Below are 23,826 nucleotides of genomic sequence, written 5' to 3'. Positions count from 1 at the left end.
AATAGAACATTGCAAGAAACCCCAAGCCGCCTTCCTACAGTACTTGCTTAAATATTTATGGACAGCAAATATCTTGTCAGGTATCATCCCTCGTGCCAGGATATCACCTAGGGTGCTTTCCCAAGGTCTCCCACTGTGTGTTCTCTCACCACATTTGCACCTGGGGCAAGCCACCAGCACCAAGGAGGAAAAAGTTGTGCTGGTGATGTGAGGAGAGCCTGCAGAGCATCTCCACATCCTCAGGGAAAAGCTGTTAGGGCTTGGTTGCTATCAGAGACCCTGGGTAATACTTTTGAAGATGGGCTGTTCAGAAGGGATCCAGGTTCCGGGAAGTTATTCATTGATCTGTTTATATACTTATTTTTACAAAGCTACCGGTTTCAGGAGCACAGATGACTGACACCATACCCAGTCATTCCCAGCTGGAACTCTGACAGGAGAATTCCTGATTATCCTTGCCTGCCTGATCTTTCCAGGCTGGCCAACATCTGCTGGGAGTGACTGTGCAGGGCATGGTTTAGGATTGTCCTCTTTTGCTGGGGAAGGTTCTTTGGCTTCCTCTTTCTGAAGGACCAGAATTTCATCCTCCAACACCATGTGTCTTTTTCTCTGTCTTTTATAAACAGAAGTTAATCAGTCAAAACTAATCACTGAGCCTTTTTGTGTATGGTAATCAAGAGGTAGTTGCAAAAATTATAATTAAGCAAGTAGCTGTCATATGTCATTTTATACTGGGTAGCACTGAATACTTATTTAGCTGGAGATATAAAGGGAAACAGATTTTAGAAGGTCACACATTTTACAATCAATGTAAAAATGTGTCTGTAAGCATCATTTTGTTTGCAGACCTAAATTATGTGTATTTGTGTGTGTGTATCTCTACATCATCAAATACATGTAAATTTATATTTAAAACATCAGCATGCATGTACACAGACAGCTCACTGGCCAACCACAACAGAAGCAAAATTACATTAAAGTGCACTTTCTCCAACTAGAGCCTTTTGAGACGTGCAGATAAGACACCAAAATGTCACCTTTGGTTCACAATTACATCACTGCTACACAGATCACCTTCAGCACTGCAGCTATTTTTAATGCTGACAAAAAATGCAGAACACATGATCCTTTTTCAACATTTTTTCAAGTGCATGTTGGAAGTTTTCCACAATAACTTCTCCAACCAGAATACAAATAGCTGTGTTCACGCAGAGGCTCTGGAGGCAATTAGCAAGGCTTTTATCTAACAGTGCATTTTCTACTGATTTTCTAAACTTTCCCCCTGCTGCACACCTTGCTTTAAAAATACTTAAAAGTGCAAAAGTTGAGTCTCAGGTCTGTCCTTCATGGCTACATTTTGACAGCAAAGCAATGTATTGTTGTTTACTGGCTAAGATGAGCTTTGCATTGTCACATGAAATGAGAGTTTTACCTGAATTCAGTCTTGTTCTGAACAGTCTGAGGGGATTTTTGTGATAAACCAGCTGAAAACTGTTTAGCACTACAAAAGCATACTTTTCATGATAATATATTGTTTCCAGTGAAGTCGTCTCATTTGAGGTGCATATATGATAGGATAGTTTTTCAATTGAAGAATATAATCTTAGGATATGAAAACAACAAATATATATTAGTTCAAAAGGCCAAAGGTGCATGAAATTTTAATTCCAATTTTAAAAGGAAAGAAACTGAGTAGTCTAAATAAACTAGACCACAGTTTAGAAGGTGGTGACTGCTCAGGCCTAAAAGTATGAAGAGTTCAGCCTTTAAACTCTGCTGACATTCTTGATCAGAAGTCTGTGTGGGTGGCAGTTTTGGGGTTTCTTTAATCAACAATAGCAGGCAAACATTTTAACACAGAGACTCTTTCTTACTCCTAGAGAACCAAAGCTCCTGTAAGCACACACAAAGAATGGTGTGAGCCCCAGCTTGTCATTTGGACTGATAGTCCCTTAGCTTCTCTCATTGCTAAAATCACTTGATTTCAGTGTTTTATTTCCCCATCTGCTCTAGAAGTGGCATACCAACAGCTAACCTCAGGAAGATCTGCCCATTTTCTGCAAACACAGATAGTAAAGAACCATATTTAAGTGCCCATAAATGCCAGTTATTCTCATAGCAGTTAGGAATATTTTGCTGCAGATGACAAGAGCACTCATTCAAATTCAAAACAAGCCACCAAAGGTTACATTCTTATTTTCAGCATCTGTTAATAAGGGTTTTCTGTGCATCATATTTTTGTGATTTACCATTATTTTATAGTTTTCTGTATTCTCCTAGACATTGTTCAGCTGTTAACACAAGAAGTATCACTTGAGTTAAATGCTCTGGAAATGCTCACAATTAAAGAGGAGATTGTAAAAATATGTCCCAAACTTGTGGACAGATCACCTTGAATAAGCACTGACAACCACAAAAAGCATCCTGTTGCACAAAAAGGACCTTGCCACCAATATTGGATGCCGAGACCTTTCTAAACAGTAGAAAAAGTACAACACAAGCAGTGCAAAGACAAGAATCAAAAGCTGTGCATGGGCAGCACTTTCCAGAACAGGTCTCGTGCTTTAGGCATTTTTGCTGACCATATCTCATCAGATCTGGCAGCCATTCAGAGAGAGCTTCTTTTATTAAGAGATGAAGAAAGATCATCACACTAAAGAAGTGAATTGCCTTGACTTTTAGTGTGCCTAACGTGCTTTGCTATTGAACACCTTTTACCTGGGCATGCATTGCAGGAGGGAAAAAAATACCACAAAACCACCAAACCTGTATCAAAGCTAGCTTTACATTTCTGGCAGGCATCACTTTCCTAATCTGCCTCACTTTCCTGTTCTTAGAAATCAGAGTCCAAAGTTCAATTGAATATCTTGGAAGGCACATTGGGTATGTGTGAGGTAGCTAATCCTTCTGCCTGCAGCTGAATGCAATGTGTACCACCGCCATTTTTCTAACCTGTGTGTATTGTGCCTAGGCACTTCAATGTTAGATTTCTGTGTATTTAGCAATGAACAAAGTTAAACCCCTCTCTTACACCCAATTTTTTTAGCAGAGAGACAGAAACATTCAAAGTGTCAGTTCAGGCTTGAACCAGTTCATATTTAAATCATTTTATTGTTCCGCAGCATGACTTCCTCTACTTGGTCTCACAATCACAACTCCTGTCAAGGATGGCAAATTTAAATGATTCTTCTTGAGAGTAAAGCTTTCAGATATTAAACCCTTGACTGAATTTTCCTAGGAGAGATTGAATCACATGGAGATTTCATCATCTGGGGAAGGGCTTGGGGGAAGCGCTGCGCTGCTGTCCAGGGCAGTCGGACTCGTCCTGAGCCTTCTTTGGGGGTCAGGAAAAGGCGGGGTGAGGGCTCAGGGCTCTGATGCCGTTGGGGGCACCCCAAGGTGCCCAGGAGAGGGAGCCCCACGGCGGTGCAGGAGCAGGTGGGGGGCGGGCGAGGGGCGGGGGTCACGCTGGGTGCCGTCCCCCAGAGGGACCCAAAGCTGCCACCAAATGCACAGGGAAATTGCATTCCAATGTCTTGGAACAGAGGCTCATCGGAAGTTCTCTCAGCTATCCAAGCACAGAGCCCTGGAGCCAAGTCAGCCTGAGCTGCTGCGTGCTTGCTGTGAGCCTTGAGGTGAGCGCGCATCATTGCGGGCTCGGGATCGATTGAAATGCGCTAAGGAAACCAGCTCTGGGGAGGGAGGGAGGCATGGAGGGAAATGCTCTCTTAACATGTGCCAATGCTTCTGTCAAACTCATCAGGGCAGGACAGCGTTCAGACTGAAAGTGTAAGAAGATGTGGAGTGAGACAGAGAATCTGACAGGAGCACCGGACTCACAAGCGCACGAATTTTGCTTTTGGCTTGGATTTAAACTCAGAAGTTGTAAGGAATTTGGGAAGGAGAAGGGACGTTTCAGAAGGAGAAGAAGAAAAAGAAGTTGTTGGTTTTTTTTACAGCCCTGGCAAAATCTTTGGTTCTAGCTAATAAAGGAAGTTAGTTGAAATAAAAAAAAGAAAAAAACATGGGTTTTTTTCCTTCACTGTTGTATTCGTTGGTGGTAGATGGTGTGTTGTTTTACTTTTTGGTCTTATTAACTCTGTGTAAATAGTTTTTTGAGTGAAGCTAACTTTCTGGACAGGTTGGTTTGTATTTGAGGTAGGATTAATTTCAAGAGGTTTCTTTCCTAGACTTCTGATAGGTATTCCTGGGATTTTGGTTTTGTTTACTGCATGTATCAACAGAGAGATTTGGTAGGGCCAGCTGGGCTGCTGAAGTTCTGGGTGTTAATTTATTAAATGGCTTTTGTTAAACACAGATTAATTATGTAAGTTAACAGCAAATTACCCAATTTATCTAGGTATGCTACCTAAACACAATGCTTTATGTCTTAGCATTTTTCTGTTGTTCTGCTCCAAGCAGTTGTGTCAAAAAAGAAAGCGCTGTTATTTTTCTGAAGAGCTTTTTTCTATAACAAGGCCTTTACTCCCTTTGAATTTGAGTCAGAGGAGCCAAACAGCTGCAGCTGCTCTGAGGGCTTTTATATTTGGTGGGATTAGCCCCCTCCCTTTTCCCAGGCATCATGGGAATGGGAGGCGGGCGCCATCGGGGGTATATTAACCCCAGCCTTTGCTGAGGGGCTTCATTCCCTCTCTGGGATGTGCTGGGGTGAGGGCTCTCCTGTCATTTCAGTGAAGAGGCTCTTTCAGCTTAGATCAGCTTGCTTTCAGCCGGTGTTTCTGGGCATCTAAAGCAATCGAGGCTTGGAAGATCCTGTGAAGAAAATGGCATGGAATACAGGGAGTATTTAAGGTGACAATGTCAGATTTTGTGTTTAGGGGTGATAAAGTGCATTTGCAATTTCTGGTTTTGTTCTTGTTTTGTGTTTTTATTGTTTCTAGGAGGTGCACAGCTTCCAGAGATCCCAGGTTGTGTCAAGCACAGCACTTCTTTCAGCAGATTGATCATGTCACAGGAGGCATCTGCCCAGTGTCAAAAATGATGTTTGAGATGGAGGCTTCAGGTGAGTTGAGGGTTGTGACTGGGAGAGGGAGGGTGAGCAGGTGTCCAGTTAGGAGTTATTGGGGGGCAGGGGGGTTTGCAGGCAGCAGGGTGAGAAAGGGTGTTTATTTGAGGGCCCCCCACACAGGGCTTTTCAGAAGCACAGCAGAGGCATTCCCATGTCTTCCTCACACAAGGTCCACTGCACTCACAGGAATGCCATTGAACTTTGCTTTTCTCTAACCCAGGTGCCACTAATAATAATGCCCCCAGCCTTGGAATCAGGATGAAGGTGGAGCCTGAAGGAGCCAGGTACACTCAGGAGAGGGCAAGTAGCTGACTTGCTGGGATTTGGCCCACATAACTCTGAACTCATACGTTGGTTTTGGTTTTCTTTATTGTAGCTGACCGAGAGGCTAACAGGCGATCGCAGGGCCCTCCGAGGCAGACTCATTTCAGGTGCAACGTGGATTCACATCGCCGATCATCCAAAAGATAAGTCTGGGTCACGGCCTGGAGAAGGGAGAGCAGCAGGTTGGGAGTTCCTGGGACAGATTGAAAAATTAGCAGAGGGAAAAGCAATCTTCTCCAAGGGGCCTCTTAGGAGAGCTAAAGGGAGAGACTCCACATTTGATGGCAGCGTGCAGCGGGCAGGGCAGAGCAGTTCCGGTCCACGTCGTGTTGTCCGGTGTACCGTGTTACCTACTGTGTCTTTGGGGTCCCTTTTGCCTTTTCCCCTCGAGACCCTCACCACAAGCATAACATGTCGTGTTTAACGTCCCCCCGTTGGTCACGTTCTGTGTCACGGGTGTCTGCACATGTTTGTGCCGGAGCTGCTCTGCCCTGCCGCAGAGGCTGCTGCAATAGGACAAGGCTCAGGGACACGCAGTTTGTGGGGTGTCGCCGGACTCTAGATGATATTCCTAGATAGACAGAAGATGTTTGGAGCTGTGAAGATATCCTGCAGCCCTTTGACGTTTGTCCTCGCTTTCTTTCAGACGCAGAAGGATAAAATCCAGGGCAAAATCCATCCACCCATCCCGAGGGAGGAGGTTCCCCCGAGCAGGTCAGTCACCGTTTGTCTCTGCAGGGGGAGTGTCAAGTGTGACTCTGTTACAGCTCTGTTCTTTTTCTTTTTAGGAAGTAAAGCTGGATATCAGCAGTCAAGGTGAGGTGGGCAAGGTGAGCATTGAGTAGCGTCCAGAAGCAGTTAGTTGTTATTGCTCCAGTCTCACTTTCTGGTGCAACTCTAAGCATCTGTTCCTGTTTCTGCGCTTTAGGCAATCCACTTGGAGTAGGCCAAGCCCCAGTCACCAACCGGCCGACGCGCCGGGTTTGCCGCTCTCCCGAGCCCTGCGGAAGAATCCCGGGACTCGGCAATAAAGCCTCTGCCTTTTCTGTTTAAAGGTGTCACCAGGGTAGCCTTCAGCAATGGCCGAGGAGTTGCGGTGAGTCAGGGAAGTAGGGAGGAGGAGCGAGGCTCCGCTCAGGTTTCAGCAGCGCCACATCCCCTCGTCTCCTCTTAGCCCAGGCGTGCCCCACGACGATGGCGTCAGCCTCCGAGTGCGGCTGAAGCGTGCGGCCCCAGGAGCCGGGCATTCTTGGGAAAAGAGTGAGTGGCAGAATTGTTGGGTTTTGGCCAATGTGCTGCTGAGGTTATGCATTGATATTTTGTTTTCTTTATTGGAGCAGACGAAGAAACAACAGGAAGTTGTTTAACAAGAGTGCCAGCAGGACCTTCCCAGCTGTCGGGGCAGCCTTCCTTTGCACCTGACACAGGCCGGCATCCCCAGATGTCTGAGAGATAAGTAGAGGGCTACGACCCACAGAAGGGATGAAACCAGGGCGCAGGGCAGGGACCCACCGGGAGGGGTTTTTGAGTCCACTTTGGAGACGGGGGTGTCCACGAAGCGGCCCCTTAGGCCTGTGGGGGAAATAAAAGCAAAGTCTCACTTTTGATCACAGTGCTGAGGTGCGCAGGGCAGAGCAGTGCCGGTGTGTACTGTGTCATTTGTCTATTGTGTGTTCTGTGTGGTTGGATGTGTCATGTCCTTTACTTTAGGCCTTTGAGGAGCCTAGCAGAAACCCTGGCATCATTGTTAGCATCTGTAATCTCTACATTCCTTGGCCTGGTACCCAGGCCATTGAACTTTTGACTCGGGAGCTCCAACAGGCATCAGAATTGCATCTCTCTTTGGAAGCATCCAGTCAGGTGGCTTTTCAGGTCTTGTTCTGAGCTGCACGGACAGCCGTGCTCCGCAATGCTCCATTTCAACGGATTAGGCTTTGTAAGAATGCGAGGTTAGGGAGAGGATTCTGACCGTAGGATTCCTGGGTATCCATCTTTGCAGTTCTTGGAATAAATCATTCAGCCAGCATCTTCCTCCAGGGTTCTCTGAGCCTCATCAGTTTGCCATCTGTCTCATCTTGGTCATCTCCTTTTGCATTCTCTGAGTCCTTGCAGCCACTTTCCTTGCCAGGAGCTTTCTGTTCCTGTTGTGTCCCCCCTGTCTGTCACGTCCTGTCCCGTGTCACGGGTGTCAGCACACACATTTGTGCCGGAGCTGCTCTGCCCTGCCGCATACCCTGGTGCAGTAGGAGAAGTCCCTGGGAGTTTGTAATGTGGGGTGTAGTGGGACTCTAGATGGGATTTGTAGATGGACACAAGACGTCTGGAACTCCTAAGTTATCCTGCAACAGTTTGACTCTTGTCCTAACTTTTTTTTCAGATTCAGATGGATTAAATGTGTGCCAGAGGGCCCCATCCCGGGTGAGGGGTTTCCCCCGAGCAGGTGAGGCACCGTTTGTCTCTGCAGCAGAAGTGTATATGGTGACTCTGCTACAGCACTGTTCTTTGTCTTTCTTTTTAGGAAGCGAATGTGGATACCAGCTGTCAAGGTGAGCAGTGGAGAGCAGTAGTTGTTATTGCTCAGGTCTCAATTTCTGGTGCAGCTCTAAGCTTCCATTCTCATTTGTGTACTTTAGGCAATCCACTCGGAGTATGCCAAGCCCCTGTCACCAGCTGGCCGATGCACCGGGTTCCCTGCACGTGTGAGCCCTGTGGATGCATTACAGGACTTGGTGATGAAGCCCTGAACTTTTCTATTTAAAGGTGCCATCCAGGTGGCCTCTGGCAAGTGCTGAGGAGTTGTGGTGAGTCAGGGAAATAGGGAGGCGGAGCGAGGGTCCACTCAGGTTTCAGCTGTGCCAAATCACCTCATCTCCTCTTAACCCAGGCGTCCCCTGTGATGACGGCCTCGGTCTCTGAGCGTGCCCGAAGTGTGCGGCCCGAGCAGCTGAGCGTTCTTAGGAGCACGGTGAGTAGCAGACTTGTGGGGTTTTGGCCGATGTGGTGCCACGATCAGGCATTGATGTTTGGTTTTCTTTAATACAGCTGTCTAAGAGACACCAGCCCGGTGCCAGCAGGACCTTCCCAGCTGACGAGGTGGCCTTTCTTTGCACCTGAGACCGGCATCCCCAGATGTCTGAGAGAGAAGTAGAGGGCCACGACCCCCAGGGGGGATGAAAGCAGGGTGCTGGTTTGGGAATTACTGGGATGGGTTTTTGAGTCCGCTTTGGAGGTGGGGGGGGGTGTCCATGAAGTGGCCCCTTAGGCCCCATAAAAGCAAAATCTCACTTTTGATCCCAGTGCTGAGGTGCGCAGGGCAGAGCAGTCCCGGTGTGTATGATGTCCCTTGTCTATTGTGCCTTGTGTGTTGTTTGGGTATCTCATGTCTCTTACCTTAGCCTTTTCAGGGGCCTGTCAGAAACCTTGGCATTGTTCTTATCCTCTGTGATCTCTGCATTTCTTGGCCTGGCACCCATGCCTTACAACCTTTGCCTGGGGAGCTCAGACATGTATCAGAATTGCATCTCTCTTTGGAAGCATCCAGTCAGATGTCTTTTCAGGTCTTGTTCTGAGCTGTATGGACAGCTATGCCCTGCCAGGATCCATTATGGCAGATTAGGACTTGAAAGAATGTGAGGACCGGTAGAGGCTTCTGACCAGTCTGATTCTCGGACATCCAACTTTGCAGTTCTTGGAATAAATCATTCAGTTAGTATCTTCTTCCTTCAGTGTTTTCTGAGCCACATCAGCTTGCCATCAGTCTCACCTCAGTCATCTCATTTGGCATCCTGTCGTTGCTCGCAGTAATCCTTTTTGCCAAGAGATTTCTGTCTGTGTTGTGTGCCCATTGTTTGTCGTGTCCTGTCTGTCCTGTGTCACGGGTGTCTGCACATATTTGTGCCGGAGCTGCTCTGCCCTGCTGCATAGCCTTTTGTAATAGGACAAGCCCTGGGGAGTTGAAATTTTTCATGTGGGGTGTACTTGGACTCTAGATGCTGTTCCTAGATTGATATAAGGTGTTTGCAGCTTTTGAGTCATCCTGCAGGTGTTTGACATATGTTCTAACTCTCTTGCAGGTGCAGATGCATTGCATCCATGGCAGAGCACCCCATCCCGGGTGAGGGGGTTCCCCATAGCAGGTCAGTCACCATTTGTCTGTGCAGGGGATGTGTCAAGTGTGACCCTGTTACAGCGCTGTTCTTTGTCCTTATTTTTAGGAAGTATAGCTGGATCTCAGCAGTCAAGTTCAAGAGGGTAAGGTGAGCAGTAGCCTTTCTTGTTGCTGAGGTCTCAATTCCTGGGGCAAGTCTAAGTCTCCATTCTCGTTTTTGTGCCTTAGGCCATCTGCTCGGAGCATGCCAAGCTCCCATCCCCAGCTGGCCGACGGACCGGGTTTGCTGCTCTCGCGAGCCCCGCGTTCCGGGCAGCCGTCAGGAACCACCGAGGAGTTGCGGTGAGTCAGGGAAGTAGGGAGGAGGAGCGAGTGTCCACTCAGGTTTCAGCAATGCCACGTCACCTCCTGTCCTCTTAACCCAGGCGGACCCCACGACGACGACGTCGGCCTCCGAGCGTGGCCGGAGCATGCGACCCGAGGTGCCTGGCCTTCTTAGGAGAAGGGTGAGTAGCAGACTTGTGGGGTTTTGGCCAATGTGGTGCCACGATCAGGCATTGATGTTTGGTTTCCTTTGATATAGCTGTCTAAGAGACAACGGCCCGGTGCCAGCAGGACCTTCCCAGCTGACGAGGCGGCCTTCCTTTGCACCTGACATGGACTGGGATTTCCATATGTCCAAGAGATAAGTCAAGGGCTACGACCCACAGAGGGGATGAAAGCAGGGTGCTGGGTTGGGGCTCCTGGGGGGGAGGGGGTTGAGTTGTCTCTGGAGATGAGGGTAGCCAAGATGTGGCCCCTTAGGCCACGTAAAAGGAAAGTCTCACTTTTGATCCCAGTGCTGAGGTGCGCAGGGCAGAGCAGTCCCGGTGTGTATCGTGTCCCTTGTCTTTCGTGTATTATGTGATGTTTGGGTATCTCATGTCTCTTATCTTAGCCCTGTGAAGGGCCTGTCAGAAACCTTGGCGCCATTCTTAGAATCTGTGATCTCAGTGTTCCTCAGACTGGTGCCCAAGCCATACAACCTTTGACTCGGGAGCTCCGACAGGCATCAGAATTGCATCTCTCTTTGGAAGCATCCAGTCAGGTGGCTTTTCAGGTCTTGTTCTGAGCTGCACGGACAGCCGTGCTCCGCAATGCTCCATTTCAACGGATTAGGCTTTGTAAGAATGCGAGGTTAGGGAGAGGATTCTGACCGTAGGATTCCTGGGTATCCATCTTTGCAGTTCTTGGAATAAATCATTCAGCCAGCATCTTCCTCCAGGGTTCTCTGAGCCTCATCAGTTTGCCATCTGTCTCACCTTGGTCATCTCCTTTTGCATTCTCTGAGTCCTTGCAGCCACTTTCCTTGCCAGGAGCTTTCTGTTCCTGTTGTGTCCCCCCTGTCTGTCACGTCCTGTCCCGTGTCACGGGTGTCAGCACACACATTTGTGCCGGAGCTGCTCTGCCCTGCCGCATAGCCTGGTGCAGTAGGAGAAGTCCCTGGGAGTTTGTAATGTGGGGTGTAGTGGGACTCTAGATGGGATTTGTAGATGGACACAAGACGTCTGGAGCTCCTAAGTTATCCTGCAACAGTTTGACTCTTGTCCTAACTTTTTTTCAGATTCAGATGGATTAAATGTGTGCCAGAGGGCCCCATCCCGAGTGAGGGGTTTCCCCCGTGCAGGTGAGGCACCGTTTGTCTCTGCAGCAGAAGTGTAAATGATGCCTCTGTTACAGCACTGTTCTTTGTCTTTCTTTTTAGGAAGCAGATGTGGATACCAGCTGTCAAGGTGAGCAGTGGAGAGCAGTAGTTGTTATTGCTCAGGTCTCAATTTCTGGTGCAGCTCTAAGCTTCCATTCTCGTTTGTGCACTTTAGGCAATCCACTCGGAGTATGCCAAGCCCCTGTCACCAGCTGGCCGATGCACCGGGTTCCCTGCATGTGTGAGCCCTGTGGATGCATTACAGGACTTGGTGATGAAGCCCTGAACTTTTCTATTTAAAGGTGCCATCCAGGTGGCCTCTGGCAAGTGCTGAGGAGTTGTGGTGAGTCAGGGAAATAGGGAGGCGGAGCGAGGGTCCACTCAGGTTTCAGCTGTGCCAAATCACCTCATCTCCTCTTAACCCAGGCGTCCCCTGTGGCGACGGCCTTGGTCTCTGAGCGTGCCCGAAGCGTGCGGCCCGAGCAGCTGAGCGTTCTTAGGAGCACGGTGAGTAGCAGACTTGTGGGGTTTTGGCCGATGTGGTGCCACGATCAGGCACTGATGTTTGGTTTTCTTTAATACAGCTGTCTAAGAGACACCAGCCCGGTGCCAGCAGGAGCTTCCCAGCTGACGAGGTGGCCTTTCTTTGCACCTGAGACCAGCATCCCCAGATGTCTGAGAGAGAAGTAGAGGGCCACGACCCCCAGGGGGGATGAAAGCAGGGTGCTGGTTTGGGAATTACTGGGATGGGTTTTTGAGTCCGCTTTGGAGGTGGGGGGGTGTCCATGAAGTGGCCCCTTAGGCCCCATAAAAGCAAAATCTCACTTTTGATCCCAGTGCTGAGGTGCGCAGGGCAGAGCCGTCCCGGTGTGTATGATGTCCCTTGTCTATTGTGCCTTGTGTGTTGTTTGGGTATCTCATGTCTCTTATCTTAGCCTTTTCAGGGGCCTGTCAGAAACCTTGGCATTGTTCTTATCCTCTGTGATCTCTGCATTTCTTGGCCTGGCACCCATGCCATACAACCTTTGCCTGGGGAGCTCAGACATGTATCAGAATTGCATCTCTCTTTGAAAGCATCCAGTCAGATGTCTTTTCAGGTCTTGTTCTGAGCTGTATGGACAGCTATGCCCTGCCAGGATCCATTATGGCAGATTAGGACTTGAAAGAATGTGAGGACAGGTAGAGGCTTCTGACCGTAGGATTCTCGGGCATCCATCTTTGCAGTTCTTGGAATAAATCATTCAGTTAGCATCTTCTTCCTTCAGTGTTTTCTGAGCCACATCAGCTTGCCATCAGTCTCACCTCAGTCATCTCATTTGGCATCCTGTCGTTGCTCGCAGTAATCCTTTTTGCCAAGAGATTTCTGTCTGTGTTGTGTGCCCATTGTTTGTTGTGTCCTGTCTGTCCTGTGTCACAGGTGTCTGCACATATTTGTGCCGGAGCTGCTCTGCCCTGCTGCATAGCCTTTTGTAATAGGACAAGCCCTGGGGAGTTGAAATTTTTCATGTGGGGTGTACTTGGACTCTAGATGCTGTTCCTAGATTGATATAAGGTGTTTGCAGCTTTTGAGTCATCCTGCAGGTGTTTGACATATGTTCTAACTCTCTTGCAGGTGCAGATGCATTGCATCCATGGCAGAGCACCCCATCCCGGGTGAGGGGGTTCCCCATAGCAGGTCAGTCACCATTTGTCTGTGCAGGGGATGTGTCAAGTGTGACCCTGTTACAGCGCTGTTCTTTGTCCTTATTTTTAGGAAGTATAGCTGGATCTCAGCAGTCAAGTTCAAGAGGGTAAGGTGAGCAGTAGCCTTTCTTGTTGCTGAGGTCTCAATTCCTGGGGCAAGTCTAAGTCTCCATTCTCGTTTTTGTGCCTTAGGCCATCTGCTCGGAGCATGCCAAGCTCCCATCCCCAGCTGGCCGACGGACCGGGTTTGCCGCTCTCGCGAGCCCCGCGTTCTGGGCAGCCGTCAGGAACCGCCGAGGAGTTGCGGTGAGTCAGGGAAGTAGGGAGGAGGAGCGAGGGTCCACTCAGGTTTCAGCAATGCCACGTCACCTCCTGTCCTCTTAACCCAGGCGCACCCCACGACGATGGCATCGGCCTCCGAGCGCGGCTGGAGCGTGCGACCCGAGGAGCCGGGCCTTCTTAGGAGAAGGGTGAGTAGCAGACTTGTGGGGTTTTGGCCAATGTGGTGCCACGATCAGGCATTGATGTTTGGTTTCCTTTGATATAGCTGTCTAAGAGACACCAGCCCGGTGCCAGCAGGACCTTCCCAGCTGTCAAGGCGGCCTTCCTTCGCACCTGACATGGACTGGGATTTCCATATGTCCAAGAGATAAGTCAAGGGCTACGACCCACAGAGGGGATGAAAGCAGGGTGCTGGGTTGGGGCTCCTGGGGGGGAGGGGGTTGAGTTGTCTCTGGAGATGAGGGTAGCCAAGATGTGGCCCCTTAGGCCACGTAAAAGGAAAGTCTCACTTTTGATCCCAGTGCTGAGGTGCGCAGGGCAGAGCAGTCCCGGTGTGTATCGTGTCCCTTGTCTTTCGTGTATTATGTGATGTTTGGGTATCTCATGTCTCTTATCATAGCCCTGTGAAGGGCCTGTCAGAAACCTTGGCGCCATTCTTAGAATCTGTGATCTCAGTGTTCCTCAGCCTGGTGCCCAGGCCATGGAACCTTTGACTCGGGAGCTCCGACAGGCATCAGAATTGCATCTCTCTTTGGAAGCATCCAGTCAGGTGGCTTTTCAGGTCTTGTTCTGAGCTGCACGGACAGCCGTGCTCCGCAATGCTCCATTTCAACGGATTAGGCTTTGTAAGAATGCGAGGTTAGGGAGAGGATTCTGACCGTAGGATTCCTGGGTATCCATCTTTGCAGTTCTTGGAATAAATCGTTCAGCCAGCATCTTCCTCCAGGGTTCTCTGAGCCTCATCAGTTTGCCATCTGTCTCATCTCGGTCATCTCCTTTTGCATTCTCTGAGTCCTTGCAGCCACTTTCCTTGCCAGGAGCTTTCTGTTCCTGTTGTGTCCCCCCTGTCTGTCACGTCCCGTCCTGTGTCACGGGTGTCAGCACACACATTTGTGCCGGAGCTGCTCTGCCCTGCCGCATACCCTGGTGCAGTAGGAGAAGTCCCTGGGAGTTTGTAATGTGGGGTGTAGTGGGACTCTAGATGGGATTTGTAGATGGACACAAGACGTCTGGAGCTCCTAAGTTATCCTGCAACAGTTTGACTCTTGTCCTAACTTTTTTTTCAGATTCAGATGGATTAAATGTGTGCCAGAGGGCCCCATCCCGGGTGAGGGGTTTCCCCCGTGCAGGTGAGGCACCGTTTGTCTCTGCAGCAGAAGTGTAAATGGTGACTCTGTTACAGCACTGTTCTTTGTCTTTCTTTTTAGGAAGCAAATGTGGATACCAGCTGTCAAGGTGAGCAGTGGAGAGCAGTAGTTGTTATTGCTCAGGTCTCAATTTCTGGTGCAGCTCTAAGCTTCCATTCTCGTTTGTGCACTTTAGGCAATCCACTCGGAGTATGCCAAGCCCCCGTCACCAGCTGGCCGATGCTCCAGGTTTCCTGCAAATGTGAGCCCTGTGGATGCATTACAGGACTTGGTGATGAAGCCCTGAACTTTTCTGTTTAAAGGTGCCATCCAGGTGGCCTCCAGCAAGTGCTGAGGAGTTGTGGTGAGTCAGGGAAGTAGGGGGGAGGAGCGAGGGTCCACTCAGGTTTCAGCCGTGCCAAATCACCTCATCTCCTCTGAACCCAGGCGTCCCCTGTGGCGACGGCCTCGGTCTCTGAGTGTGCCCAAAGTGTGCGGCCCGAGCAGCTGAGCGTTCTTAGGAGCACGGTGAGTAGCAGACTTGTGGGGTTTTGGCCGATGTGGTGCCACGATCAGGCATTGATGTTTGGTTTTCTTTAATACAGCTGTCTAAGAGACACCAGCCCGGTGCCAGCAGGACCTTCCCAGCTGACGAGGTGGCCTTTCTTTGCACCTGAGACCGGCATCCCCAGATGTCTGAGAGAGAAGTAGAGGGCCATGACCCCCAGGGGGGATGAAAGCAGGGTGCTGGTTTGGGAATTACTGCGAGGGGTTCTTGAGTCCACTTTGGAGGTGGGAGTGTCCATGAAGCGGCCCCTTAGGCCCCATAAAAGCAAAATCTCACTTTTGATCCCAGTGCTGAGGTGAGCAGGGCAGAGCAGTCCCGGTGTGTATTGTGTCACTTGTCTTTTGTGTATTATGTGTTGTTGGATATCTCATGTCTTTTATCATAGCCCTTTGAGGGGCCTGTCAGAAACCTTGGCACCAGTCTTAGCATCTGTACTCTCAGCGTTCCTTGCCCTGGCACCGATGCCATGGAACTTTTAACTCGGCAGCTCAGACAGGTATCAGAATGGCAACTCTTTTTCGAAGCATCCGGTCAGATGTCTTTTCAGGTCTTGTTCTGAGCTGTATGGACAGCTGCACCCTGCAAGGTTCTGTTATGATGGATTAGGACTTGTAAGAATGTGGGGACAGGTAGAGGCTTCTGACCATAGGATTCTCGGGCATCCATCTTTGCAGTTCTTGGAATAAATCATTCAGTTAGCATCTTGTTCCTCCAGGGTTCTCTGAACTTCATCAGCCCGCCATCAGTTTCCCCTCGGTCTTCTAATTTTGCGTCCTCTTGGTGCTCGCTGTCATTTTCCTTACCCAGAGATTTCTGTTCCTGTTGTGTCCCCGTTGTTTTTCCTGTCCTGTGTCACGGGTGTCTGCACACATTTGTGCTGGAGCTGCTCTGCCTTGCTGCATAGCCTGGTGCAATAGGAGAAGTCCCGGGGGCTTGATGTTTGTAATGTGGGGTGTCATTGGACTCTAGGTGGGATTTGTAGATGGGCACAAGATGTCTGGAGCTCTTAAGTTATCCTGCAGCTCTTTGATTTTTGTCCTTTCTTTCAGGTGCAGAAGGATGAAAGCCAGGGCAGAGCCTCTCATCCCGGGTGAGGGGTTCCCCCCGAGCAGGTCAGTCACTGTTTGTCTCTGTAGAGAGAGCATAAATGATGGCTGTTAGAGCAGTCTTCTTTGTCTCTCTTTTTAGGAAGTCAAGGCCAAGTGGGCGAGGTGAGCATTGAGTAGTGTACAGATGTCGGGTTCGGCTGTCTGTCTCTGCCCCGACACGGGTAGAGTGGTTCTTTGGTGGGCGCGATGCAAAGGACGAGTCTGGACTCTTCAGCTTTCGGTCTTCAGGTTGTTTATTATTTCTTATCTACAAAAATTTTCTGTCTGCCCAACAGAGGTCTGATCTGCAGGCAGTCACAGGCACTCTCTGACCACCCACGGGGCGGTCATGTCTTTTTATACTAAAACCTACGTATACAATATTTACCTTTATTTCCCAATGCTTTTCGCCCATGTTGGCAAGTGCACCTTCACTAGAAACCAATCTCTAAGTGCCAACATCATCACAGGAGATGGAGGACAAGAAGAAGAAAGAAGAAGGACAAGACACGCCCCGATCTCTCCATCTTGTCTCCATAACCCCCCTGTACCAAAAACCTTAAAGTCTATATCTCACCTTCTAAATGTGTCTCTTTTACACCTTGTATTCTAAAGTGATTCTCTTGTCCTCAGACTCTTGTTACTTCTGTGGATGGATCAAAATCAAGCCACCAAACACTCTTGGCAACATTCCAGGGTTTTCGAGACCCCCAAGGGTTCTCCTGGCATCTCTGGACATCGGGAACGATGTGCTGAGATCCCACATCTCCCCCTTCTGTTTGCACCAAGAAGACTTCTTTGGCAACTTGACTCATGACACGTCTCACACACATAAAGACGCATGGGACGATGAGCATGAGGACTAAGAGTATCATTAAAATATAAAATCCCATTTTTAAAAACCCTCTCCATAAGGGAGAAAGATCAAAAAATCCCGCCACATCATCAATCCATGACCCAGTGATCTCGCCTAATTTCTTTATACTGTCTTTTATATTTTGAATGCTTTCATGAATTGATCTCAAATGATCTGAGAGATTCATGCAGCACATCCCCTCAAACTCTTCACATCCATGTCCATGAGCGAGCAACAGATAATCGATTGCTGCCCTATTTTGAAGAGTTGCCTCTCTCACACTGCTTACATCTTTCAACATGTCACTCAAAGCGAGAGAAACTGATTGAGCATGCTTGCTCAACCAACAACCCATGTGGTCCAGTTGAGTCAAGGCCACCCCCGACACTGTCTGAGGTGAGAAAATTGCTGCTGCAATTCTCCTTGCCTTGTCCCAGGTGTACACTTCATCATCACAGTCTGCACTGTAATGTTGCAAGGACCTTTTCTCTTTGTGTTTTTGTTCTCTCAACACTTTTAAATCTGGTGACAACATTGAAATTCTCCCAATGCTGCATGGACCTCCTTTGGCATTTGCAGGAATGCCGTGCCAAATTCTGTCCCCGCAAATTAAAAACAACCCACGTGGCAATTGCACTGGGACCTGGATTGATCCTTTGGCTGTCGTCACAGTGTGATTACACCAAGCTGATGCATTTCTATAATATTCATGATTTGGTGTGACATCAATGCTATTGTTTGTCCTTGACACATTCGAATTTTCAAATTTCATGCATAGCTCCATTGTTGTGGACCCAAAAATCTCCAATTCCTGCGGTTCAGTAGAAGCCACAGGTAAAAGATGTGTCCACGCACACCATTCATTCACAGGATCTTTGATGACCTGTGAAATCTCCATTGGAGGATGCCCTGGAATTGGCCATTCGCCCACTGGCAACCCAACCATGCATGCCGTGAATGGTTTCCCTGGTTTCGAATGTGTCAGGCAGATACTTTCTAAATTTGCTGCCTGGGCTAACGTTTCCCAAACATTTTGTTTCGGCTGACTGACTGAGCTGGAATTGAGGGTTGAGTACTTGAGCGTTTCTTTTGAGTGGAAAGGGTTTGAACCATAGGGATTGAGGCTAGAGGCATCGGTCTCAGAGAGGGGATGGAGCCCCGGGATGCCGAACCCCGAGTGTGGCCCCTTCTTTTCGCCCCGGACGTCACAGAGGATCGGACCCACCCCCGACCTCGCTCCGCCGGCACTTCCCGCGCATGCGTGCCTTCGGGGACGCCCCCTGCCTCCCCTGTACTGACGTCACTGTCTCCGTCCCGCTCCACCTCCGAAGTCTCCTCCCTATTGTCTGTTCCTGCCCCTCTCTCCTCCTCCTCTGACGCTGTATCCACACCCCCCGCTGAAATGCGCAGCCCCCTCCCCGCGGGTGCCCCCTTTCTCGCAGCGATTCGAGCCGATCTCCGGGTCCAGACTTCCGGGTCTGACGTCACCACCGCACGTCTCCTGCGTCCCTTCACAGCAGCTCTCCGGAGCTCTGCAGCTGCTCCGTCCTTGCTGCCCGTGTCTGACGCTCCCGCGCCGGTTTGAGAGCTCTCCCCGGCTGTCTCCTGAGCCTTGCTCGACCCGTGCGTCTTTGGCACCGCTCCAAAGGCGACTGTCGCTTTCGGCGTTGCGCTCGCAAGAGTCGCATGGAAACCCGTGTCTCCCATTGCCTCCCCGCCCCCCCCGCCGGCCGCCGCCGCTTCCGCGCCGCCGCGCCTGCCGCGAGAGAGCGCATCCCCCCTCCCCGCTTGTTCCCTTTGAACCCCCCTCCCCGACTCCGCCACGTTTTCCACCTCCTCCCCCCCTGATTCCTGCGAATCGGGACAGTACACTCCGGAAGGGTGGCCTGTCTCCTCGATGTCGCTGGGAGAAAACTTTATTTCATCAGGAAGAGGAATGGTATCATCAGTGTCTGAGTCGGAGTCTGAAATCCCTGTATTCTCTGTAGTTTCAGGGTGCTTTAGGGTTCCCTTGGGTTTTCGGGATGGTGGGACTGAGGGCAATGACATTTCTCCTTGTACCCTTTTCTCGGGCACCTTTTCCCCCGGGCTAATTGAGATCAGAGCCAATTTCTGCTTGGAACCTTGCTCTGCTCCCTCCGCCCCTCTGGGACCTGCAACAACTTGTTGCCTGGCTGACCCCCTAAATTGAGTCGAGGTCGCCTCTAACATAATTCTTGCTGAGGACAGCAATTTTAAGGCTGTTTTATCCTCATTGATGGCTAGAAAATATAGGTGTCTGTTAACTTCTTGCCAAAAGCCTACTTCAAATAACAGCCTTGTTTCGGAGTACGGGTAATTACACCGCACCCACAGCAATAATTCTCTAAGCTTTTTCTTTGGGATCCCCTTAGTGTGTGTGTCTGCCACGCCTTGTAGGTCGGACAGAATTTCTATTTGTTCCTGGGAAAGTGTACCCCCCATGTTCTTAATTCTTGACCTTCTCACCGAATTCCTGTCGTCAGAGCAGTCTGGAGGCTCCTGGTCTCTGGCCTGCAGGTCACAGGAGATGGATCCGGAGGCGCCTTTCCGATTCCGATCCGGGCTGTTCTGCTACGAACTTTCTTCGGCTGAGGTGGAGTGCGATGTTTTCTGCGGCTGCTGCGTTTTCAGATTCTCCTGGCTGCTTTCTGGCTGTTTTCCCAAGGAGTTATCAGGCTCTCCTGGGAATGAGTCCAACTCGGGAGCTGCCCACTCGGTGCTTCAAGGCTGTCCCTGTGCAAGAGGTGCACAGCAGAGCTCACTGTGGTTCAGCGAAGGCTGCTGGATGCTGCTGGATTGCTGGTCGCTGCCGAGCTGCTCCCGGGTCACCGCCGGGTGCCCACCGGTGCCGGTGCCCACGGGGTGCCCACCCAGGGACGCCAAATGTCGGGTCCGGCTGTCTGTCTCTGCCCCGACACGGGTAGGGTGGTTCTTTGGTGGGCGCGATGCAAAGGACGAGTCTGGACTCTTCAGCTTTCGGTCTTCAGGTTGTTTATTATTTCTTATCTACAAAAATTTTCTGTCTGCCCAACAGAGGTCTGATCTGCAGGCAGTCACAGGCACTCTCTGACCACCCACGGGGCGGTCATGTCTTTTTATACTAAAACCTACGTATACAATATTTACCTTTATTTCCCAATGCTTTTCGCCCATGTTGGCAAGTGCACCTTCACTAGAAACCAATCTCTAAGTGCCAACATCATCACAGGAGATGGAGGACAAGAAGAAGAAAGAAGAAGGACAAGACACGCCCCGATCTCTCCATCTTGTCTCCATAACCCCCCTGTACCAAAAACCTTAAAGTCTATATCTCACCTTCTAAATGTGTCTCTTTTACACCTTGTATTCTAAAGTGATTCTCTTGTCCTCAGACTCTTGTTACTTCTGTGGATGGATCAAAATCAAGCCACCAAACACTCTTGGCAACATTCCAGGGTTTTCGAGACCCCCAAGGGTTCTCCTGGCATCTCTGGACATCGGGAACGATGTGCTGAGATCCCACATACAGAAGCAGTTGTTTTTGCTGATGTCTCAGTTTCTGGTGCAGCTCTTAGCATCTCCACTTTTTATTTTAGGTGGTCCACTTGCCATCTATCCTGGCCGGGCATGCCCATTCCAGCTGTGTGCAGCTTAAGGTATCAGTGTGGCATCCTTGTCAGATTTGGGAGGTTGTGTTTTCACAGTGTCTCAGCATGCTTTTCTGCTTTGTTTCTTTGCAGGTGCTGTCGCTGCCCTAGGCATGCCAAGGAACAGAGGAGGGCAGGTGAGTCGGTGTTTAGGCAGGCTGACTCACAGGTGAGTGTTACACAGCAGCATGCTAAGTGTGTACCTTTTCTCTTTGGAGGTATCTTCTGGGCACCCTCTGGAGTCAAATCAAGATTTGAGGTGGGCCGGGGCAGGGGTGTGGAGGAGCCCCGGGGATTACTGTTTTTGACGGCAATAGTCACCTTTTCTGTTTTGTCTTAGGTACCCTGAGGAGCCTCGTAGCCAAAGGTTGGAAACGACAGCACCGAGGCACACACGGAGCATGTTTCAACATCCACGTCCGACCGAGGATGGATTTTGTCTGCTCCTTTTCCAAAAGCTAAATGTCGGGGCCAGCAGTTGGGAGAAGGGGAAAAACCTTTACTATCACAGAGGGCAATTTGATGTCAGCTTAGCGGAGAGGTCTGTAGTGGGACCAGCTCTCTGGAAGAAAAGGGAGAGGGTTTCTCCTCAGCCTGACCAGAGCCTTTGCCGGGCAGGGCAGTTCCGACCCATCTCAGGATTCTCGTGAACTTTGCATCGTCCGCCTTCCTCGGCCCGACGTCGTCACGGATCTTTCCCCTGAGGAGCTCGCCTTCACGTCCGGAGCTATAGCCACGGTCACCTGGCCGTCGGCTTCCTTCTCTAGGCTTGCTGAGCCTCTCGAGCATCCTCTTAACTGCTTTGGCACTAACTTCTTTTAACGAGTTACATTTCATCATCACGTGCTATCGTCATAGGGCTTCCTCTCCTTTGGCATCATCAGCCTCTGGCACATCTTGCGCTAGGCATCTCGGGTGCCTAAGGGGACAGTGCCAGGCAGTTGCCACTTGTCTCTGTGTTATGTCACCCGTGTCTGTGTTGTCCGTGTCTGTGTTGTCCGTGTCTGTGTTGTCCGTGTCTGTGTTGTCCGTGTCTGTGTCCGTTGTCTTCCACGTCATAGGTCTTTGTTACGTCTCAATGCTTTATTGGCACTATTCTGTGCCGTATAGGCTGTATTCTACTCACGTTCCTTTCTGGATATCCCTTATTCTGGCATCTTTACATTTTTACTCTTTGAGACAGGAATGTCTCAAACGGACAAGATGTTCTCATCCATCTTCCTTCTCACTACCAGCTTTGGTAGTGCCTTTTTTTCCATGCCATTTTCTTGGACTGCTAGAGGGAGTGTCTTGCACCCTCCTCATGTGACTGCAGTACTTCTATAGGTTCCATCTTCTGAAGGGTATAGGACTCAAGAATTCATCTTCCAGCAAGTTATCTCAAGCTTATATTGTGTGTACCTGTGCTGGCTTATACTGTATGTACCTACACCCTATGTACACTTGCACTGTATGCGTCGACTTAGATTGTTGTGTGTACTTATATTGTACCACTTATGGTTGGAGCTGCCCTGCCCGGGCACGTAGTCACAGTCAGGTAGAAGAGTTATAAAAACTTTACTGTTCATCTGTCTTTTATGGGATTTTGGGTAGAAAACTTATTGGTCCAGAGTGGAGACAAGTCCTAGCTGTCAGATAGCCACTCGTTGACCGCTTCCTGTCGTCTCACAGGTCCCCGAGGCTACCGATTTCCCCAGAACCTACCAACTGACGTCAAGGAGCGCAGCCAGATGATGTGTGGCAGCACGTTCTTCAGCGTCTCGAGTAAGGGCCGCAGCGAGTGTGTAAGTGGGAAGAGCGTGTGAGCGTGTGTGAGAGCACGTGTCTGTGTCTGTCTGCGTCTGCTCATCTCTGCATGTGTTAGCGCATGCCGACTGGATTACTGGATTTAACCTTGTGTGTGTGACTTTTGCTTTTCAAGTTTTTCAACTCATTTTTAAATTTAGAATAAAAAATCCCCAGCTGGGTTCCCCCCCCCCCCCCCCCCCGGCTGTTTTTTTTTTCCTCAGTCCCGGTCAGTCTGTGAGGCGACACTCATCACCAGAGTTTGGGCGCGGACTGTCCAGGGACCGGGGTTTTTGTCAGGCAGGAAGATTTTTTTGAGGCTCCCGGGAACCACGTTCCCGAGGACCAATGTGATGAGAGGGATGGTGACTTCGTGTGTCATCTGAAGGGGGTGTTAATTGTAGATGAGTGTTGTTTTTTGTGTGCTTTTGTTGTTTTGGGTTTCCTATAACAATAAATCCACATGTAAAGAAAATAGAAAAAGGTTATCATCTTGTGTTAATATGTGTGTTGTATTGCTCTGTATTGCAGGGTGAGCACAGGGTGAACTCTCTGCTCCTTGCTGTGACACCTGGGCTGGCAGGGATGACACAGTGACCTCGGCCGGCCGATGCTGCCTGTGCCATCACCTGGCACTGACGTGTTTGATGAAAATCCTTTTGCTGGGATTTTTCTCCTGAGAAGCCTCAGAACAGAAATGGAACCAATTACGATCTGCTGGCTGTGGAGTGTGGGCTGGAGATGGTTTAGCAACAGGGGCATCTTGGATTAGTCTCCTGTGCAGTGTCTACTTGATGACCAATCATGGTCCAGCTGCGTCGGGGCTGTGAGCAGTCCCAGGTTTTTATTATTCATTCCTTTCCAGCTTTCTGATGTCTCCTTGCTCTTTTAGTATAGTTCTACTATCTCATTTTCTTTTAATATAATAGAGATCATAAAATAATATTTCAGCCTTCTGAGAGGTGGAGTCAAGATTCTCGTCTCTTCCCTCGTCCTGGGGACCCTCAAACACCGCCACAATCAGCAGCCGAGCGGGTTTGTGCGAGCCTCCCAGTAACCCTCGGCCGGTCCCGAGTCGGCAGACACCGGGGGGCAGCCCTGACACGGCCGAGAGCGGGGAGACACTCTCCGTGCCCCGAGGGTGCTGAGGGCACCTGGGCTGGCAGGAGACACTCTCTGTGTGTGCCCCGAGGGTACTGAGGGCACCTGGGCTGGGGGGAGACACTCTCTGTGTGTGCCCCGAGGGTACTGAGGGCACCTGGGCTGGGGGGAGACACTCTCTGTGCCCCGAGGGTACTGAGGGCACCTGGGCTGGGGGGAGACACTCCCTGTGCCCCGAGGGTACTGAGGGCACCTGGGCTGGGCCCCTGTGCAGCACAAGAGACACCAGAGACAGCGGTAGATGATAAAGGGCCGACTCTTAGCA

The 23,826-nt window shown here is 49.9% G+C and overlaps 1 protein-coding gene and 1 long non-coding RNA gene across 15 annotated transcripts in view; one reads left to right on the top strand and one right to left on the bottom strand.

Annotated features, from left to right (window-relative positions):
* The window catches only part of LOC139586170 (uncharacterized), a 266,979-nt gene extending 243,618 nt beyond the window's left edge, over positions 1 to 23,361 (top strand). Inside the window, exons 1-15 of one of the 14 annotated variants that reach the window (XR_011677493.1) lie at positions 11,206 to 11,233; positions 11,321 to 11,488; positions 11,572 to 11,652; positions 11,730 to 11,868; positions 12,758 to 12,798; positions 12,874 to 12,940; positions 13,021 to 13,134; positions 13,218 to 13,298; positions 13,376 to 13,479; positions 14,399 to 14,437; positions 14,538 to 14,565; positions 14,653 to 14,666; positions 14,780 to 14,820; positions 14,904 to 14,984; positions 15,062 to 15,986. Coding sequence is in view for 3 of the 14 variants with exons in the window: in XM_071419374.1 (XP_071275475.1) it covers positions 11,858 to 11,868; positions 12,758 to 12,798; positions 12,874 to 12,940; positions 13,021 to 13,134; positions 13,218 to 13,298; positions 13,376 to 13,479; positions 14,399 to 14,459; positions 14,538 to 14,565; positions 14,780 to 14,820; positions 14,904 to 14,967 (612 nt within the window). In the remaining 11 variants the exon portion in view is untranslated. Of the gene's footprint in view, positions 1 to 5,405; positions 6,068 to 6,141; positions 6,184 to 6,281; positions 6,450 to 6,527; positions 6,614 to 6,693; positions 7,794 to 10,179; positions 11,128 to 11,205; positions 11,234 to 11,320; positions 11,489 to 11,571; positions 11,653 to 11,729; positions 11,869 to 12,757; positions 12,821 to 12,873; positions 12,941 to 13,020; positions 13,135 to 13,217; positions 13,299 to 13,375; positions 14,460 to 14,537; positions 14,566 to 14,652; positions 14,985 to 15,061; positions 16,068 to 20,564; positions 20,625 to 20,708; positions 20,753 to 20,833; positions 20,875 to 20,955; positions 22,400 to 22,931 lie in introns of those variants that run through there. The other 13 variants (XM_071419375.1, XR_011677487.1, XR_011677492.1 and 10 more) reach the window with 13 other exon arrangements.
* LOC139586174 (uncharacterized) overlaps positions 1 to 23,826 on the bottom strand; it is a 132,707-nt gene extending 108,881 nt beyond the window's left edge. The window contains exons 1-2 of the long non-coding RNA XR_011677499.1: positions 23,755 to 23,826; positions 23,607 to 23,706 (exon numbers count right to left, since the gene is read on the bottom strand). This is a non-coding gene — a long non-coding RNA (uncharacterized lncRNA). The remainder of the gene's footprint in view (positions 1 to 23,606; positions 23,707 to 23,754) is intronic.

Source organism: Agelaius tricolor, unplaced genomic scaffold (assembly GCF_023055355.1).
Source record: "Agelaius tricolor isolate 1412-34295 unplaced genomic scaffold, bAgeTri1.0.p SCAF_106, whole genome shotgun sequence".
In the NCBI taxonomy this organism is placed as follows: domain Eukaryota; kingdom Metazoa; phylum Chordata; class Aves; order Passeriformes; family Icteridae; genus Agelaius; species Agelaius tricolor.
The sequence above is the reverse complement of the archived record's forward strand: the minus strand, read 5'-3'. Positions and strand labels throughout refer to the sequence as shown.